Genomic DNA, 18,719 nt, shown 5'->3' on the forward strand with positions numbered 1-18,719 from the left:
ATGGACCGAGTAGCAGACAAGGGCCCAGCCTGCTGGGGTCCTCCGAGGCGTGAGGCTGCTTCAGGAGAGAGCAGGAAGGAGCTGGATAGATTTCTAGTCTAGGTTGTTCGTGTTTTCCACCCAGGACAAACAATATGGCCCACAATTTGCCCCATGAAGCCTACAGCCAGACTGTGGTGTGAGAAGTTCTGTGCTGGGAGCTCTACAGAGACCCTCCCATCCAGTCCTTACACGTAGCTTCCTGTCCTTCCGAAAGATGGAAGCCGGGAGTGGGATGAAGAGGTGGCTCAGTGGTTAAGAACACTGGCTGCTCTCTCAGAGGACCGCGGCTCAGTTCCCAGCACCCATGCAAGGACTCACAAACCCTCTCTCTAACTCCAGTCTCAGGGGATGCAATATCTTTTTCTGGCCTTGGTGGGCACTGCACACATGCAGTACACAGACACATGTATGTAAAGCAAAACACTCATACACGTAAAAATAATTTAAAAATATGAGGAATCTGAAGGTTATGGCTATAGAAGAATGTTAAGGTAACAAGGCAACTGAGAAGCAGGGGGAGATTTTGAGTCTAGGCATGTCTACCCCTGATTTTCCCTACTGCAGCATAAAGCCTGACTTATGAAAGAAAACTGGGCCAAATTAAGCCCCTTGAGTGCAACCCAGCTACTAACTGGAGGCCTAACTTAGGAAGTCACTGCTGTAACAAGCAGCTGAGCCTCAGCCAATCAGGGGCTGCCAACTGGCTAGACCATGCTCAAGTAAGGCCACGTGGAGCTGCAGGCAAAGGAGCTGCTTCTCCCTCATTCCTCTCGCCACACTGAAGCTCATGGTTTGCAGGACAGCTCGCTCTCTGCTCTGGGGGCTGCTCCTCTGTGAATCGTTCTGTGCTAAACACTGTCAGATTTAATCTGCCCAGCGATTTTTAACACAAAGAATGGGACACACTCCCATCTCTGTCCGCCGAGCAGCTGTTTTACAAATATGACCCGCAACAAGTAGGACTTGGTGAAGTCTCCAGCTGTCTGGAAAGTTTGTTATAAATGTCGTATTCTGAGCACATTCATGACTCCTGCTTATTCTCTGTCTTTCTCCCTCTCCCTCCCGTGTGTGTGTGTGTGTGTGTGTGTGTGTGTGTAATCACACAGGCCACAGTGTACAAAAGACAACTTTTGAGAGTCACTTCTCTCCTTTCACATGGGCCCATATGAAAGGGTCAAACTTGAGCTGTCAGGCTTGGTGGCAAGCACCTTTACCCATCGAGCCATCTCAGTGGCCCATAGAGGACATATTCTTATCCAACAGTTGATCTACAACAAGTAGTCCTTAGAAGGCAAAGCAAAATTTGCCTGGCCGTTAGTTCACATGTAAGGGTCTCATTGTGTCACATGATGGGCTTCTTACTGAATCCTGCAACCCTGGGAAGCAAGGAGGACCACTGTGTCTTTCAACCAGATCCAAGTCTTCTGTGATGGCTCTCGGGGCTATCAGAGAACCATCGATAATATCGATGGCTATCAGAACCTCCCCTTGTCCCCTGGGATCCCATGGGGCAGGGTTACAGCATCCTTACTCTCAATATTCTGATTTAGAGTTTCCTTTGGTCGGCTGCTGTCATTGTTTTGTCTAAAGAATACGGATGGGCTGTGCCTTTGGATAAATAACTTTTCATTTTCAAAACTAAGAGTAACCATTATATGATGGTGACCCCTAAGTCCAGGTCTCCCATCTTGGGATTGCTCAGTGTTGTGTACTTCCTGGAAAACTTGCCCACTGCAGTAGCTGGGCCTGGGGGCAGGGATGCTCTTGACTTCTGAGAAAACGGACCCATTCCTTCCATACACAAATACGTGCAATGAACTGCAGGGATCAGTAACCGTTCACAACCTTTTGGGTTTGCTTGCTTGCTTGTTTGTTTGCTTTTAAGGACGTTCAGTGAAGAGCTATATAAAGATTATCAGCGTGGGCCAGATCAGTCAGCAAGTAAAGATTTGTATGAAGCCTGACAATTCCAGAATCAATAACCAAATCCATAAAGTTGCCGCTAGCCTCTTGATGCATGGTGGCACGTGTGTCCTTCTGTCATTTGTACATAATACAAACACATTAATCTTGTAAAAGATCATGAAACTGTCATGTTTCCAGGCCTCCAGCCTGCCTTGCTTCCCACCTGAGTCTCCCCTGGGCCTGTGAATTACACAGTGTTCCTCTCTGACAGCCAAGAACTACTTCTGCAATTCTTCTAGAAACCTTTCCAGGAGCTACCTATCCCCCTGGCAGCTCACTTAATCCCAGATGATTTAAACCTAGAAACCTGCTAGTAAATAGACTTGTTCCTCTCATAGCCTGTGAGTCATTCCCATGTTCCTGGTAAGCACCTTATCATTTTAATATGAGAAATGCTATTTTAAGTATCACCGTGCTAAATCCAATGCTTGTAGCATATAAAGCATCATGAGCAACACCATAAAACTCCACACGGGGGAAAAGAGCTTCTAAGCAGGGCCTGAAAATGAAGATGGCGTGCAGAACCTGCTTGCAGGATTCTCAATCCATGAAGCATCTTAAGACAAGGTCCTTGTGTTAGAAAGGGTCCTAGAGTTGCTAATGTGCCAGTGTACACAACAGGAGAGCCACTGGCTCTCCCAGAATATCTTATGAGCTAGATACTCTCCTGTAATTGTTACCATGTAGGCTGTGAGGGTGGGGATTCTAGAGCAGGCTCCTCCCAGGACTTTGTTGTACCCCCAAGGGAACAGGACACTTCCTCAAAAGCAAGGAGCGGGAGGGGAGCTTAGAACATGCAGGTCCAGGACCACTCAGGATCAGAAGGGGGCTGTGAACTGCTTTTCTTTACTCCACCCCCAACACCCTTAAGAGTCAGCCACTGGAGAGAGACAGCATCGAAGGGACTAGGAAGAGGGAGGGTATTTACGGGTTGGTCTTGCTAAGAATGAAGAATGCGCTTCCTTCGGGGATGGGCGCAATTTTCTCCTTCATGTTCAATTCTGAGATTCTGCGAGGACGGGGACCAGCAGGAACTTCAGGCTCATCCTCTTCCTCCTCCTCCTCCTCTTCGCCTACTTTAAATGGAACAGTTTTTATAGGCGTGAAAGATTGCATATGGGTTTAAATTATTGTTCTCGACTTCGCACTAAAATGGGGCTTAAAATTTAACAACATCTCCTGCTTCTGCCACTAAAACAACCTCTCTTTTCATTCAGAATCATGGGCTGCATGTGCATGGGGGTGGGGACATGCTCCTGTGGAAGGAGGCATCCTCCGGGGCACAATATGGCCACAGTCATAGGTGAGATTTCGCTGCCACCCACCCCTACCCCCAGCATCTGGCTGTTTCCCTACAACCCCCTTGCTCAGTTTTGGTCTGAAAAACGTGTATTTTGAGTCACAGGCTTGCTTGCCTTTGGACTTCTACATCCCAAAGCCATTGTTGTAGCAGAAGCTAAGCCTGTCTGTCTGTCCATCTTCCTTCTCTGCCTCCTGGAGTTGAGTTCACCTGTGCTGCCTATGACTTTAGGGAAGCACAGAGCTAACTGCTCTCTAAGATCATGGAGCCTACAGCCTTGGTGGCCTCAGATGTGTGACACCCTCCCCTCCATACCAAACGGAGAGCTCTTCTGGGCCTCCCTGTCCCATGTACCTGGCACGTCACAGGGTGGGTAAGGGTCCTTATCTTCATCATCTTCCTGATACTCATCAATTGTCACCTAGGATAATAGATATGGAAGGCTGACTGGATCTACTTCAGAGGGCTAAAGCCAGAGGCCCAGCCTGCCATTCAGCAGCATGAGGGCTCTTACACACATGCACGTGTATGGATGCTCACATGCACACACATGTGCATCCATGCAGAGACGGAGATACTCTTTCACCCAGAAGGTAAGAAATAGGCTGCCACTTAGGTCACGGTCAGTGGGCACTGTCCATGGCTCTATCCTCTAGCCATCCCAGGGCAGGCACATACACTATGTCATAATCACATTTAGATTTCTGTCTCTCAACTAGACTGTGAACTCCAGGAAGGCTGGCATGGCATATCATTCAGCATTCATCTATTCAATGAACAATGACGCCTGTTGGTGCGGTCTTGAAGCCCCCTAGACCACCTGGACTCTTCAGTCATCTCTGGGAACAGTCATCTACTAAGAACCCTGATTTTAATACCCACTAAGAAGATACTAACATAACTGTGACCATGGTTATGCCCGACCACATAGTTGCAACTCAGAACAAAACAAGTAGTCCTTCGCTGGAACAGCTACATCTTATGGTGAAATGTTGGTTACACAGCTCCTTGTCTAACTCAGTCAGAGCCCGTTGTCTATATGACGGCCTCTACTTTTCACAGCAAAACATCACGCTCGAGATGCTTTCATGGTATAAGCGGCACAGCGATGGAGACACTGCCACAGAATCAGTTTGAAACAAAGAGAAGCTATTTTGGAAAAAAAAATACCTTGTTGTCACTGTTGGCTATCTGGTTGACTTCTGGTTTGTTGTTCTTTTTGTTTTCTAGGCTTTCTTTTCTATAGAAAAAAAGAAGACGACAGAAAACCAAATAACCATATTGCTATGCATTACGGTGCTAACGAGGGTTCTGAATGGACTGTGATGGATGAAGGACCAGAATTCCACTGGAAACCCTGATATCAAGAGTACAGTGCAACCCAAACTCGGGGCTTCCTGTTCACCTCCTGCAACGGAGAGGAGCCATTATGCAGATCACCTGATAAAAATTCCCAGCCAGGGGCTAATCAGCACTGAATGCATGACTTCATTTATGACACCAAAATTAACTGCAGTGATTCTTTAAGCACAGGGATGTGAGACTTCCATTCTAGCGCAGAGGATGAACGCCAAGGGCTTGGCTCCTACCCAGGAGTCCCTTCTCTTTAGTTGGTATCACATAGTCACCCGGAATCACTGCAAAGCAGCCATAAAGGGCCAAGGCTCTTGGGAAGCATGTCTGTGTCCCCAGGAGCCATCAGGATACATGGCCAGGCACGCCTAGCACCTCTGGGCAAATGCCTCCATGCACATGAGGTTACCTGGCGATTTTTTTCCTTTCTTTTTCTTCAGCTTCCTCTTTCTGAGCAGTGTTCAGACTTTCAGCATCAGCCAAATTATCTACAGCAATGGCCAAGAAGACGTTCAGCAGGATATCTAATTTGAAAATCTTAAGGGTACAACGTGTTTTAATCGCAACTACATATATTTAATATTGGCCATGTCATGGTCCTTTGCTCACGTAGGCTGGGCGTGGGTGACCGACTGTCCCTAGGGTGACACTCGTTTGGTACAACTGGAGAAGTTGGTAAAATCCCACTTTATTAAAACAAGGGAAAAGCATGGAAACCTATGCAGGGTCTCCTGAATATCCAGAGGTTCACGGAAACATACGACTTCATCGTCTCCTTGCTTGAATACTGCTATACACTCACAAAGCACACCGTGTTTCATTTTCATTGAAAGCACACGTTATAGCATACACATTCAAGGGATCCCATGGCAAACTGATGCCTTCCAAGGCTGTGTGTGTGTGATTGGCCTGATGATTTCACCGTACAGTAGGAGGCGTCCTCCTCTAACATGGCTGCCAGAGCCTGCTCTTCACTCTGCAGATGCCTGCTGTAAATGGCAAGCTAGATCTCCTGCCAGAGGAGGAGAAGCTGTGCTCTGAAGGGCCCCACTGCGGCTGGACCATGGCTGAACATGGTTTTGGTAAATGGCAACAACGTAGCAGGTGAATAAGCTTTTACGTTTTAAAGATGATAACATTGCTTGTGATGTTTTCTATTATTTTTAGAAAAATGGTTTCTTTACAAGAGTATCAAGAAATGCAGTTACCTCCTGACTCACTGTTTATGAACCCCAAGAAGCCCAGGGATCTGAGGGGAATCCATGTGTTTTATGGCTGTTTCCCTAAGCCTGATGCTCAGCCTACGGCAGGGCCATAGGAGAGAGAAGCAGCAGACTGTGGCCCCGTGTGCCCCGTGTATTAGAAACTTCCCAGTGGCCTGTTGATCACCTCCATCAGCAAAAGCTACCAAGGGCCTGATAGTAAGGATCGTCGTGAAGGGAACACAACAAGATTGTGTCTAATTCTAGTCAAGACTTTCAGAAGGACAGACACCGGGGTGAGTTACATCAACACTTGAAGAAACTATCTGTCCTGGGCTTCAGGAGGCCTGGGAAGCCTAGAAACTCCCCTGAGAGGCTTTACAATGGCGGCAGCCTGGGCAGCTGTCAGCCCTGGGAACAGTTGTGTCAAGCATGTCTCTCAACGGACCCCATGAGGAAATAATTGCATCTCTGCAATGACAGTAAACTTGTGAGAAGTTGAGTCAAATCTGGGTCAGTTTGCCACCTGCATTCAGAGGTATGGCCCAGATTTCTTGAACAGGGGTGTCCTGTGGATTCATTCAGAAACATCTACAGAGCACTGTGGGCAGGCCAGCCCCTGCTGGGCACTGGGGATGTGGAAGGACACAAAACACAATAGCTTTCAGTTGGAGACAAGAAACACAAGCAGCTCTGGAAGGCTTCATATGGTGACATATGCTACAGAGAGCTTCAACATGGAGCTAGAGAGGAATGGCTGGGAGCAGTCTGCAGTCTCATCCTAGCACCCTGTATGATGACAGTCAGCCAGGAGAAGAACAGGAGAGGAAAACCATCTATTTGACAAATGTCCTCATGGGAGACTACTCACAGTCTTACCAGGAGACATGCAAACATAGAAAAGGAGACTCCTGGTCCATGAAGCTGTCATCTGCTTGGGGCTGGGGAAAGCAGCCACCAAAATTCCAGTGGACAGTGGACTCCGCATATAGTCAATAGACATGGATAAGATCTGAGGGGAATTCGGTCAGTGAGCTCATCTCTATGTAGGAAGAAAAGGGCGGAGGATCTCTCTGGAGGACGGGGTACTAGAATTGATCCGAGAGACTCAGAGACATGGTGGATGTGCTGAGATAGAGTTTTCCCAGAAATCCCACAGCATTAAACACTACCCCTAAGGACAACTGGGCAAGCTAGCACTAGGCTTTCTACACTGAAGAAAGTTCACCAAAAGTGCTAAAGAAAACTGGGAGGGATGAGCTCCCGGGTTCTGGACCATTCGGGAGCCTCATAGTAATACTTTTTAAATCAGAAGCATGGAGAACATGAGGTCCTCATGTCTTTACACATGCTCATTCACAGGTCTTGTGCTAGGCACAAGAGGAGGAGCCGGAGTTAAAACAGACACAACAGGCAGACATTCCCAGACCCTGGCAGGGCTGCTGGTGGTGAACAAAATGGCCCCCAGCAGCCAACTGCAGGAGGCTCAGCAGGGAGAAGGAGTCAGCCGTGTTAGAGGAAGACGCACAGCATGGTGTAGACAGGTGGGCAAGGCAGGAGCAGGACGAACCGTCAGCGGCTCCTCACTGCTCGTGGGGTGACACGGAGGCAGCCCTCGCCTCCCAGTGATGACAGCATAATCTTCAGGCGTCCCTGCTTGTCCTGTATGCAGACATGACACTACACTCATTATCTACTGGCACCAGGGTAAGCACTGCTGTCCCCAGGCATGACTCACTACACGGCTCCCATCTGCTGTGTGGATAAAAAGCCAGCATGGCGCTAACTAGGGAAAGGCATTCATTTCCCGTAGCCCTACAGCTGCTGCCATCGCCATCACAACCACAGGGAGAGTCCGAAGAAACAGGACAGTGATGGCGACCACACAGTCCTGGTGGTTCCAAAGGATACAGTTACCACAGATGAACAGGATGATGAAGTAGATACAGACAATCATCCCTGAAGAGGACGGGCCTCCGTAGGCCATGATACCATCATACATCACCGCGTTCCAGTCTTCGCCTGTCAGGATCTGAGAAGGGGAGGGTGGAGTCAGACGGTAGGCAGAGCCCAGGCTCCTCAGCCCCATTAACTCCCACCTCAGGGCCTTTCTCAGTCCAGATCACAATGAAATTGATCTACCTGCTCTCCTGCTGAACCTTCAATATATCGTTTGATTTTGCACATAAGAGTGTTTCTTCTAGTTTCTAACCTCTCCCTAGACAGCAACTGACCTTGGTACCTGTCTGTCTGGTACCTTCCTCTACAGATTAAAATCCATATACAACATACACCCAAAGAAACAGGCCACTGGTGTATTCGCTGATATTTTTAAGCATGATGTATACCATATTTCTATAACAGGTTTTTTGGCCACTGGTGTATTCACTGATATTTTTAAGCATGAAGTATACCATATTTCTATAACAGGCTTTTTTCCCCATTCAGTGATGTTCCTGAAGACCCTGACTAAGTAGGTCCTTCTCGCTCATTTTACTCCATGCCTAGTATTTCACATTGCTGATGTACTGCAGAGACGGGGAATCTTTCTGTGCATTCTCAGAAGCAGGACATTCGATCATGTGCAAGAGTATAAACTATCTCAAGAGTAAATAGAATCAGGTTCGAATGAAATCTTCTCTATTCATGATACCTAGCAATCCAATCCATTCTGAAATCCAACCAGACAAATACAGACAGTAGGTTTGTTGCTGTTTTTTTTTTTTAATGCTACCCCCTGGGAAGAGAGTTTCTTTATTTTCTACCCAAACAAATCAAACAGCAACCGGGCAGATAATTGGAAAAGAGGCTCTTGACTTTGTTCCTGACAAAACTACAAAGAGAAGCCATTTTACCTGTCAGGCTAGAAGCAATCATGAACTAAGGGGAAGAGGCATGGTGGCCTCCATGCTGCTGCCCGAGAGTGAATGGATCCCACTATAAACAGAACACGGTTGGTCAGAGGCCCTAGTAAGAGCCTGGCCCTTTCCCCAGCAGCTCCAGGCAGAGGGCGTGTCCGACATGTCTAATCTCGGACACATGCCTAGTGTATCCTGTGTATTCAGTTCCACCCTCGGGAGCACTGTTTATACGAGCAAGAGCAGGCAACAGCTCAACACTCATCAGTGAGGGGCTGGTCACCGAAACTACAGTGACCTATACCACAGAAGGGGGTTGGAAGGGATTAGGGTGGAGTAAGGGTTGGAAGGTGGTATATATAAGAACCCAATAAAGTAGCAGACCCCAAAAGTACACCTAGAGTCTATGATGTATTTGGAAGGAGGATCTAACCTTTTGTGGACCCAGTAGGGTAGCCCATCTCTCTGCAGACGAAAACAAATTAAAGCGAGATGGTGGAGTAGGCCACTCTGTGCGGACTCGCCATAGGTGAGCAGGTAAGATGACTCTCACCTGTGAGCAAACACCTATCTAACATCACTCAGGAATCCTTCCTCCCAGAGGAAGCCACCAGCGGCTGGGTGGGAAGATGGCCAGTTTGTTTGTATCTTTTTATAACATTTAGACTTTGTGTCATATGAATACATTACGAGGAAAACTGCACAAGAGTTTCCTGAAAGACATAAGGAAAACCAATAACTAACTAGAAACTATGGTTTTAAAATAAGACCATAGTTCTAACAGGGGTTTCGAACCATGGGGTGTGACTTCAGGTAGGGTTGCTTAAGTGATCATGGGGTTATAAAAACCCTGGCAAAAGAAGATTTCAGAACACATAGCAAGCAAAAATGATTTCAATATCAAACTTTAATGTGCCTGAGATGGTCCTGGCAGCGCTGGTCCATGCTGCATTACACAATGTCCCTGCAGCCTTAGAGAGGAATTCTCAGCATACCCCGTCAGCACTGTGCATGCTCCCATACCACATAAGCCAACAGGCCCTGTCTGAGCTCCCTTGGCTTGGGCTGCAGACCACTGTATGTTGTGAACACCCATGCTTTCACTACACAGACTAAGTTTTCTGTGCTTATGAAACACGTTGACTTAATTACACAGAACAAAGACTTGCATCGTTTACTTATAGTTCCTCAGTAGGTAATGATCAGATTTGCCCATCTTTGGACTGGATTGTGCTTAAATAAACTTGTATAAAAAAAGTTACAGTTTGGGACTGGAGCAGAATTTCCAATAAATTCTGAAGGCCTTAAACACACTTCTGCCATTTTGTACATATTTACGGAAAGTGGGATTCTAGGAATGAGGATTGTAAATTCAAAATATTGATAACATGGAAAACTATGAATGAGCTCAGCATCTTTTAGAGTCCAGCCAAGACTCAACTGTGTGTGTGTGTGTGTGTGTGTGTGTGTGTGATATGTCTGTACTGTTGACATGGTGTACATCCCAGTGTAGGCGAGACATCAGTGTCGGGTGTCTTCCCCAGCTACTCTTCCCTGTGTGTTTTGTGATGGGGTCTTCACTGAACCTGGCTGGGGCTCACTGATCTGGTTAGGTCCTTTCTGCTCTGCTGTCCTCCCCAGTGCTGGGATTACAGAAGTGAACTGCCACACCCAGCTCCTTATGAGGGTACCGGGGACCCAAACCTGGGTCGGTCGTCATGTGTGACAGGTGCTTACCAATTCTCCCAGCCCCAAGACTTTAAAGATTTTAAGATTTATTTTTAATTTTTAATTTTTACTTTGTGTGTGTGTGTGTGTGTATGTGTGTGTGTGCACGAAAGAGAGCAAGAGAGACAGAGACAGACAGAGAGACAGAGAGAATGCGTGTATGTTTAGGCACTAAGATTTTTTTAACCTTTGTAATTCATTACCAGTAAATGTTTGATTTGTATATACAAAAATGCATGCATACACCAATATGCATAACATTATAAAAATCTTCCTGGATAAAAAAAAAATGGTTGCAAGCAGTAAAATATTTAAGCAACCCTGGCCAATAGTAGTAATTCTATGCATCTCAAATGACAGTGTGACACACATTTGAGATCTTTCTCTCTAGACTCTGTCCCTTCAGAAGAGGATAAGTGATCTATCAAAGTCACAGCAGCGAGGACAGGAAAAGCTACTGTGATAGCCTACTATGTCTTGCCCTTCCTATGATGGTCCCTGCCTCTCTGCAGCCCTGCTGATCACATGTGAAAACCGGGAAGGGGAGGGGAGGGTGGATACCACTGTCAACTAATCTGTCAGGTTCTTCGAAAGCAGGGGCTGAAAGCATGAGGAAGGGCTCAGTGTACCCTACCCACAGGCAGCACTGTGTCTCCTGTGCCACTTCTCCAGTGGCAGGACCCCTGTGAGACACTGTCAGAGGCGCCACAGAGCAATCAGCTTCCGAGCCTGTACCCTCACTCCAAGCAAAGGGCAGAGGCAGGCCCACCCCCTACCACCTGGACTCCTCTGATTACACATCAAGACAACCTCTCTGCTGTTTCAAAACTCACTTCTTGGCTTGAGTCTATCATAACTAGGATGACGAATTTAAGAGAGCAAACAAACAAACTAGTGAATATCAGGAAGATGCTAGAGTCTATTTCCCAGAGCGCTTGCAAAATCAAACAAAATGTGTTTTGGTTTGCCTTCCTGTCATATTGCACTTACTGCATTTACTGGAAGATGCAGTAAAACAAGTAAGTTGCATGACACAGAATTGCAAGGCTGGAGTGATCGGTAAGATGGAATCTTTGTGCCTGGCTGAGCTCTGGGTCTCAAGGGTGTTGGCTGCCTGGCCCTGCCCACAGTCAGTGCCTTCAGGGCATGGGAAGGTGGGAGGGCTCACCTGAAACACCGTCAGGAGCGCTTGCGGAAAGTTATCAAAGGTGCTCCGCTTGGTTTGTGTCTCATCAAAATTAAACTTCCCGCCAAACAGCTGCATCCCCAGCAAGGAGAAGATGATGATGAAGAGGAAGAGAAGCAAGAGCAGAGAAGCTATGGACTTCATGGAGTTTAGCAAGGACGCCACCAAGTTGCTCAGGGAAGTCCAGTGCCTATGAGTCAAGAGGAGGGGGTGAGGCCGGAGTCCCGTGAGGGAGGGGACGATGGCTGAGCGAAACGCCAGCACGACCATGTCTTTACCTGGTCACTTTGAAGATCCTCAGGAGGCGCACGCACCGGAACACAGAGACCCCCAGGGGGGACATGAGCTCCAGCTCCACCAGGATGGTTTCGGTGATGCCCCCACATACCACGAAGCAGTCGAAGCGGTTGAAGAGGGAGACAAAGTACGCCTGCAGGCCCAGACTGTACATCTTCACCAGCATCTCGCAGGTGAACAGCGCCAGGAGGACTTTGTTTGCGATATCTGGGGAGACAGGGGCGGGTGTCTCCCTCTGGCTCTCCATCTCTCCCCCCCACCTCCCTTCATTGGTGCCCACAGCAGACACAGACGCCCTCATCCCGTCTCCCCACGGCTGCACAGGTAATAGGGATCATCCCTATCGGTGTTGGGCTCATCCCAGATATATGAGTCTGTGGGAGTTATCTTTTTTTTTTTCTGTGACTCAGTTTCACTGACTATAAAATGGTAGACATTTATTATGTGACTCTCTGAACCTCTCATCACTAAACTCTTCGAAGATTTTGCATTCAGACCCTACTGTGCTTTGTCTTCCCACTCCCCTCTCCACACACACACACACACACACACACACACACACACACACACACACACGTGTCCTCACACACAAAGACAAAATAGATAAACAACTGAAACTGACATTGACGAGTAACCTCATATAGCACCCTAACGTCAGGTTTAAGTTTTTATTTATTTCTGCTACTTGTATGGGGGAGTGTGTATGTGTGGCTTATGAACACATGCGTGTAGAGGTGACCACGTGCAGGGGCCAGATAAGATGTTCTGCATGTTCTGCCCTGTCCCTTTCTGCTGTATCTCCCCAAGGCAGGGCCACTCACTGAACCCAAGGCAGTCTCAATAATCCGCTGTAGCCCAAGGAGACACATTGCCAGGCCTAGCTGCTTACACGGTGCTCTGCAGATCTGAAGTCAGCCCTTCACGCTGACACAGCAGGTACTCTGCTTACCCAGCCATCTCCAAAGTTCCAAAGCCTGTGTGTGTGTGTGTGTGTGTGTAACAAAAATTATGACCCCAAGCTGAGAGTAACAGAAATAAACATACAGATAGCTCAAGGACAGATAGCTCAAGAGCTCCACACTACGCGGCCGAGAATGGGCTCTTTTGGAGATGACCTCCATGAATCCCTATGATAGTTATTCAAAGTAGCAAAATCAAAATCACTGACCAAAATAAACTAAAGTGAGAGTAACTCTTCCAATGTGGCAGGGAGAAGTGTCTCAACTTCTTGGTCCTGGGCTATCTCAAGGTTGGGGCATAAATCAGCGGACATTGCATGGTGCAGGCAGTAGGCTTGTCCCAGGGCTTGCCTGAGTCTGAACGGTTCTTGGCCATCTCAGTTAGTCCTGTTTCCCTACTCCACTACAGCTGGATACTGACCAGCGGTCTGCTGCATCTTGAATTCAGAACAAAAGAAGTACACCTTCCGGCCCTACCTTGAATCTGTGTCAGCCAGTCTGGCTGATTGTAGTGCTCAGAGGAAATAGTTAAGGTGTTGAGAAACACCAGGACGATCACCAGCCAGTAAAACGTGACAGACTTCACAGCGGCCCTGCATCTCCTGCGATTGAAGCGGTTCCAGCGACGCCAGCGACGGCTGAAAAACAAGCAAACATTGCTCCCTAGACGGTGGGCAAGTTTTCCTGAGTAACACAGGCTCAGACTACATAGCTTAGGCAGGAGAGGCAGGAACTACCAGCCCAGAAGTGAAAAGGAGGCCCCATGATATAAGCTGTCAGTCTGAACATATAGCTTTAAAAAGTATAAGCGTGAACGAATCGTGCTCTCGCTTCCCTCCGCTGGCTATAAATAACTGCAGGGTCTGACATATGCAGCCTGCAAGTGTGTTACAGAACCCAGCCGTCCACAGACTCAAGCAGATTCAAGGCCACACCAGTGCACACGCGAAGCTCTTGTAGGCACCATGTAGCCTGTGTGATCTGTTAAGGGCAGCGGGGCAGGAGCCCTCAACTTAGCACATGAGTCACGTATGTGTAGCAGCTTAATTGTTGCATGGAAATTATTAGGCAGAGAAACAGTCCGTGACCATAGCTCTCTTTTTAGGGAAGCTTTTAATCCTTTCCCAGATCTCTGCCGTTCCTCCAGTGTCTCATAGGTGTCAAAGCTGAGTGGGACATGTGTCTTCGTGCTGAGTCACCAGGTGCCCTTCCTAACTAGCAATGCTCAAAAATATACCTTTAGGAGAACATCCAATATTGAATCGTGTTTTCATAAAAATAAAATGAGCAGAACCAAACAGACACGTGACATGTTCCCACCCACCTTCCGTCTCTGTTTGTAATTAGAGGAAGACATTTTCTCCCTCTGCCTGTCTCCTTTTAGAAAATACTCCCATCTCCTTGCCACAAGCAGACAGTTAGGGACCAGACTGTTGTTCAGTAGCCTGGATTCCAGGGACGAACCAGCCAGGCTACAAAGTTCTTTTTCTCAGTGTCAGGGAGGCGAGAGGTATGACTTAGGAGGAAAATCTAGGCTTCCTCAGTTAACCCCGGCTGACACTGCTGTGCTGCTAATGCTAAACATACGGAAGCTAGAAGGTCAGCAAAGGACGGGCAGTGTGGTGGCTTTGAGTAGATCTGGACCCAGCACGTTGTGCCTTGCAGTTTTCAAGGGAACAAATGCCACAGACAACTCTGCTGAAGATCCTTAACAGCTCACAGCTGAGTGTCCTGGGATACATGATCCCCCCCACACAGGTAAGGTGGTCCCAAAATGCTGTGCTTAGTGCCTCTACCTTGTACAGGAGTGATAAGCTATAAGTGACTTCGGCATCTAGAAGACCTCAGTGTTGTAGACCCTGGAAACATGGTGGACCACGAGCCTGACTCTCCGGGCTCAATTATGTGTGGGTGGTACTGCACCCCTGAACGCTGACTCTAGGTGTCTGGTGCCTGTAACCGGAGAGGCATACAGCACAGTTCCGGCTGGCTTTGATGGGCATGAAGGATGTGGGTAAATGGCAACTACAAGTTCACACCAAGGCTAGCTCCAGCTTTAAGAGAAGGGCTGGACCTCAGCGACTTAAGAGATTTCCTGAGGCAACTGGAAGTCTCCGTGGAGGAAACGTCAGGTCACAGATGCTGGAGGCAGAGACACCAAGGCAAGACACCTATGAGGACAGGACAGTCCAGTATGGCTACAGAGCGGGGGAGATTTCCGGAGGAATGTCAAATCTGAGGCAGGGGATGAGAGGCAGGTGCCAAATTAAGAAGCGTTGCTATGGTGTTTGTAACGGAGACCCACAAAACGACTCATTACATTTTATTCAGATTTAGGTTGAGATAAAATTACACAACTTTATTCTCTTTTAGGTCTACGCTGGGTCAGAATTTAGAACACTTCCATCAGTCATATGAGTTCATTCATGGGTCACCCCAGCTCCATACTACTGGTCTGTCTTCTGTGCCCAATGCTCTGCTTACTAGAGTGCCACGAAACCAGAATCACGAATCATGTATCATTTCGAGGCTTTATTTTCCTCATCCCAAAATGTTTTTGAGATTCATAAGTGTTGCTACATTATTAGTAATTAAAACGTGTGTACACACACAGTGTGCACATAACGTGTGTTGTGTGGAGGGAGCACACGCCATGCCGTGTATGTGGAGGTCGGGGGACAGCTTTGCTGAGCTGTTTCTCCCCCACCTTTATGTGTACCCTGGGGCTAGAACTCAGGTCACCTGGCTTGCACTGCAAGCACCTCTTCCTCTAAGCCCTCTCGGTGGCCCCCTCAGTCGTTTTTCCCTTCTCCCTGTCACTGAGAAGCATTGCCCCACATGGATACATCGCAACCTATCAGCTCACTATTCCGTTTGATGGACATTTGGGTTATTTCTAGTTTAAGATAATTATGACTAAACCCACTATAAACACATATAATTTTTATGTAAGTTTCTTTCTCTTACATAAATACCTTATAATTGGAATTGCTAGGTCAGATCATTACTGTAGATTGGTAAGCAGCTATTAAGTGCTTTTTCAAAGTAATTATAACATATAACATGCCTGCCAGCCCTGCATAGAAACACCGGCAATGTTCCCCTCAGAACTTGGCATCGCCAGTTATCCGAACGGGATCTACTGCATGTGTCAGTGTGCAGTGGCATCAAGCTACACTTTTAACTTGCATTTCCTAATAAACCACGTTCATTTCTTAAGCTTATATAATATGCAGCTTTCTTCTTGTGACCTGTGTGCTGGAAGCTTCTTTCCACTATTTTAGGGCTGTTTGTCATCAATACAGTCTTTACATATTATTCCCTTCATATTAGATACTGGCCTTTTATCAAATATGGCTTGCAAATATCTTGATCAGGTCTGTGGCTTAGTATTTGATTTTATGCTAAAATAAAGTTAGATGCTTTAATTCTTATGGGGATCAATTTATTATTTTTTGTCTTATATGGATCATGTATTGGGCAGTGAACTTTAAAAAGTCTGTCTAACCTGTGTTCACAATGCTTTATCTCCTGTTTTCTTTCAGGGTTTCTACAGGGTTAGGTTTTATGTTTAGTTTTATGACTACTGTGTGCATACGGCAGGGGCATGTCTTTAACTGAAAAGAACACACAAGAAGAGAACACGAAGTGCATGTGGGTCGATGAGACTTACAAAGTGAATGCGCGACCCGTACCCAGGGCTGGAAACGGAACTCTACTGTGTGCCTTAGCCTCGAACCTTCCTTGTGGAAAATCTGAGAAGTGACTGGAGGGTTGATAAAGAGGCAAAATGTGCTCATGTTTAAAAGCTGATGCTCCTGTCCTGCTGTCCCAAGGCGGCGTGGTAATACGTAAAGATTGACTGAAATTTGGGAATCCGTGTTTCAACTCAAGTCTAGACCAAGTCTATGTAAAAGTCAGAATTTAAGATCAATTCTATGTAAAAGTCAGAATTTAAAAAATAACATAAAAATCATAATACAAGCTCTTAGGAAAAAAAAACAAAAGAAAGAAAGGGAGGGGAGGGAGGAAAAGAGGGAGGGAAGAAGGAAGGGAGGGAGGGAGGAAGGGAGGGAGGGAGGGAGGAAGGGAGGAAGGAAAGGAAAAGGGAGGGGAAGAAAAGAAAATTGCAAGAACTGACCTGAGTTTGGATTTCGAGATGGCTTGACTGGAAGGGAAGAGAACAGGGTAAGACTCTCATTTGGAAGGTCCAGCACATGCGCCCGTCACGGAAGCAGAGATGGCTGAGGCCATGCACAGAAGCCAGGACTCTGCTTCCCCATGGCTACAACTGGCCAGAGCAGATGCCAAGGTGCCAACAGTGTGCCAGGAGGTGAGCGGCGCACCCCTGCCTGAGGGCCCAGGCATGAGAGAAGGCTCAGAGTTCCAGAGTGGCGGTGGACGGGTGTGGGGCCCTTCTCCTTTCCCTCCCTCCAGCGGAAGCCAGTTTGCTGGGCCTCTGTGGCCTGCAACCCCAGTCTCAACAGTAGCAGCTGCTGCTCCTGCCGGAATGGGCTCCTGGCTCCTGTGATCACAGCATGGGTGAGGATGGAGACACAGCATGCCTTGTGAAGCTCAGTGTTCTCATCTGCAAAATGGGCACAGCAAACCCATCCCCAGCCCACTTCACGTCATAGGGAGGGCAGAGCAGGAGAACAGGGGCGAAATCACTCCATGAGCCAACGCGGTACCTCCCAATACTGTGTGTGTCATTTTTATGAACCTCTGCCCCGAATGAGGTTGAGTTCTCTTAAAGATGACACCTGTGCTCTCCAGGAATAAGATGTAAACGATGCAGGCAGGAAGCAAACAAGTCAAATTAGCACAGGGCTCCCCAAAGCAGGCCGTTCTTAGCACATTCTGCATTGCTGCCCCCAACCCCTGCTGCTGCAGCCCAGTCATCTAGAGAAAAGCCTGAGAGCCTCAGGGGAATGCTGTCCCACACGGTTAGGAAAAGGCAGTGCACACACAGCTCCAAAACACAAGGGCGCAGAGGAGGGCGGGGCCTCCGGATCCAGCTGCGGGGGGAGGGGGGAGGTTGGAAGGTCCCACCGGTGAAGGAAGATTTAAGTATGTGGCACATTCTAGTCAGCAACTCTGCCATTCAAGCTCTTCCTTCAAAGCACAGATACCAAACCCAAGTGGGAGGAGAAATCAGCCTTTACCCCCACCGCCGACACCCAGAGGGCCCAGTCTTGGCCGTGCCTCTTCTTTTCCACCAGCACCTAATGAACAGAGCAGGTGGCTGGGTTAAAAAGCACACTTCCCATGCCCTGCCTTAGCTGGGCACACTTCACAGGCAGAGGCATGTAAGATGCTGGGGTGCCCCAACAGACCTGGTCCAGCGGGAGGGGGACCGAGCGGCTGGAGGCAGCCCGCTGGAGCACGGCTGATCTCCTACCAGAGGCCTAGGACTCCCCTGCCCTCTCGGGGTACCTGCTCAGCATCTGTTAGCATCTCTGAGGTGGGGTAAGAAGGGAGGAAGAGCAGCCTCCACACTCACCAGAGACTTCCACAGCATCCCTGGGCCTCTCCTTCTCCACTTACATTTTCTGTGTTCACAGACTCTGTCTCGCTGGTAGGCATGCTAGCTGTGGAGAGAAGAAAAGGCTTTAGATGGCGTGCTGTGGGGCGGCATGCCAGGCGAGGGCCAGGTGCAGACTCTCAGGAAGCCAGAAGGAGGGCTATCAGGAGCGCCAGGCTGAGCCTTCACTTCCAGTAGCTGCAGAGAAAGCCAATATCACCTGCAGGAGACCACTCTGGTGGCCCAAATGCTTCCCGAGGAAAGCAGCCTAGGTGTCGCACTGAATGGAGCGGGCAGGCCTGGCA

The 18,719-nt window shown here is 48.0% G+C and overlaps 1 protein-coding gene across 1 annotated transcript in view; it reads right to left on the reverse strand.

Annotated features, from left to right (window-relative positions):
- Cacna1d (calcium voltage-gated channel subunit alpha1 D) overlaps positions 1 to 18,719 on the reverse strand; it is a 162,155-nt gene that overhangs the window by 69,885 nt on the left and 73,551 nt on the right. The window contains exons 10-19 of the mRNA XM_052190314.1: positions 18,394 to 18,481; positions 17,032 to 17,058; positions 13,368 to 13,528; positions 11,913 to 12,138; positions 11,617 to 11,824; positions 7,774 to 7,894; positions 5,070 to 5,184; positions 4,478 to 4,547; positions 3,662 to 3,728; positions 2,936 to 3,083 (exon numbers count right to left, since the gene is read on the reverse strand). Of these exons, the coding sequence (XP_052046274.1) occupies positions 2,936 to 3,083; positions 3,662 to 3,728; positions 4,478 to 4,547; positions 5,070 to 5,184; positions 7,774 to 7,894; positions 11,617 to 11,824; positions 11,913 to 12,138; positions 13,368 to 13,528; positions 17,032 to 17,058; positions 18,394 to 18,481 (1,231 nt within the window). The remainder of the gene's footprint in view (positions 1 to 2,935; positions 3,084 to 3,661; positions 3,729 to 4,477; positions 4,548 to 5,069; positions 5,185 to 7,773; positions 7,895 to 11,616; positions 11,825 to 11,912; positions 12,139 to 13,367; positions 13,529 to 17,031; positions 17,059 to 18,393; positions 18,482 to 18,719) is intronic.

This window comes from Apodemus sylvaticus, chromosome 8 (assembly GCF_947179515.1).
Source record: "Apodemus sylvaticus chromosome 8, mApoSyl1.1, whole genome shotgun sequence".
In the NCBI taxonomy this organism is placed as follows: domain Eukaryota; kingdom Metazoa; phylum Chordata; class Mammalia; order Rodentia; family Muridae; genus Apodemus; species Apodemus sylvaticus.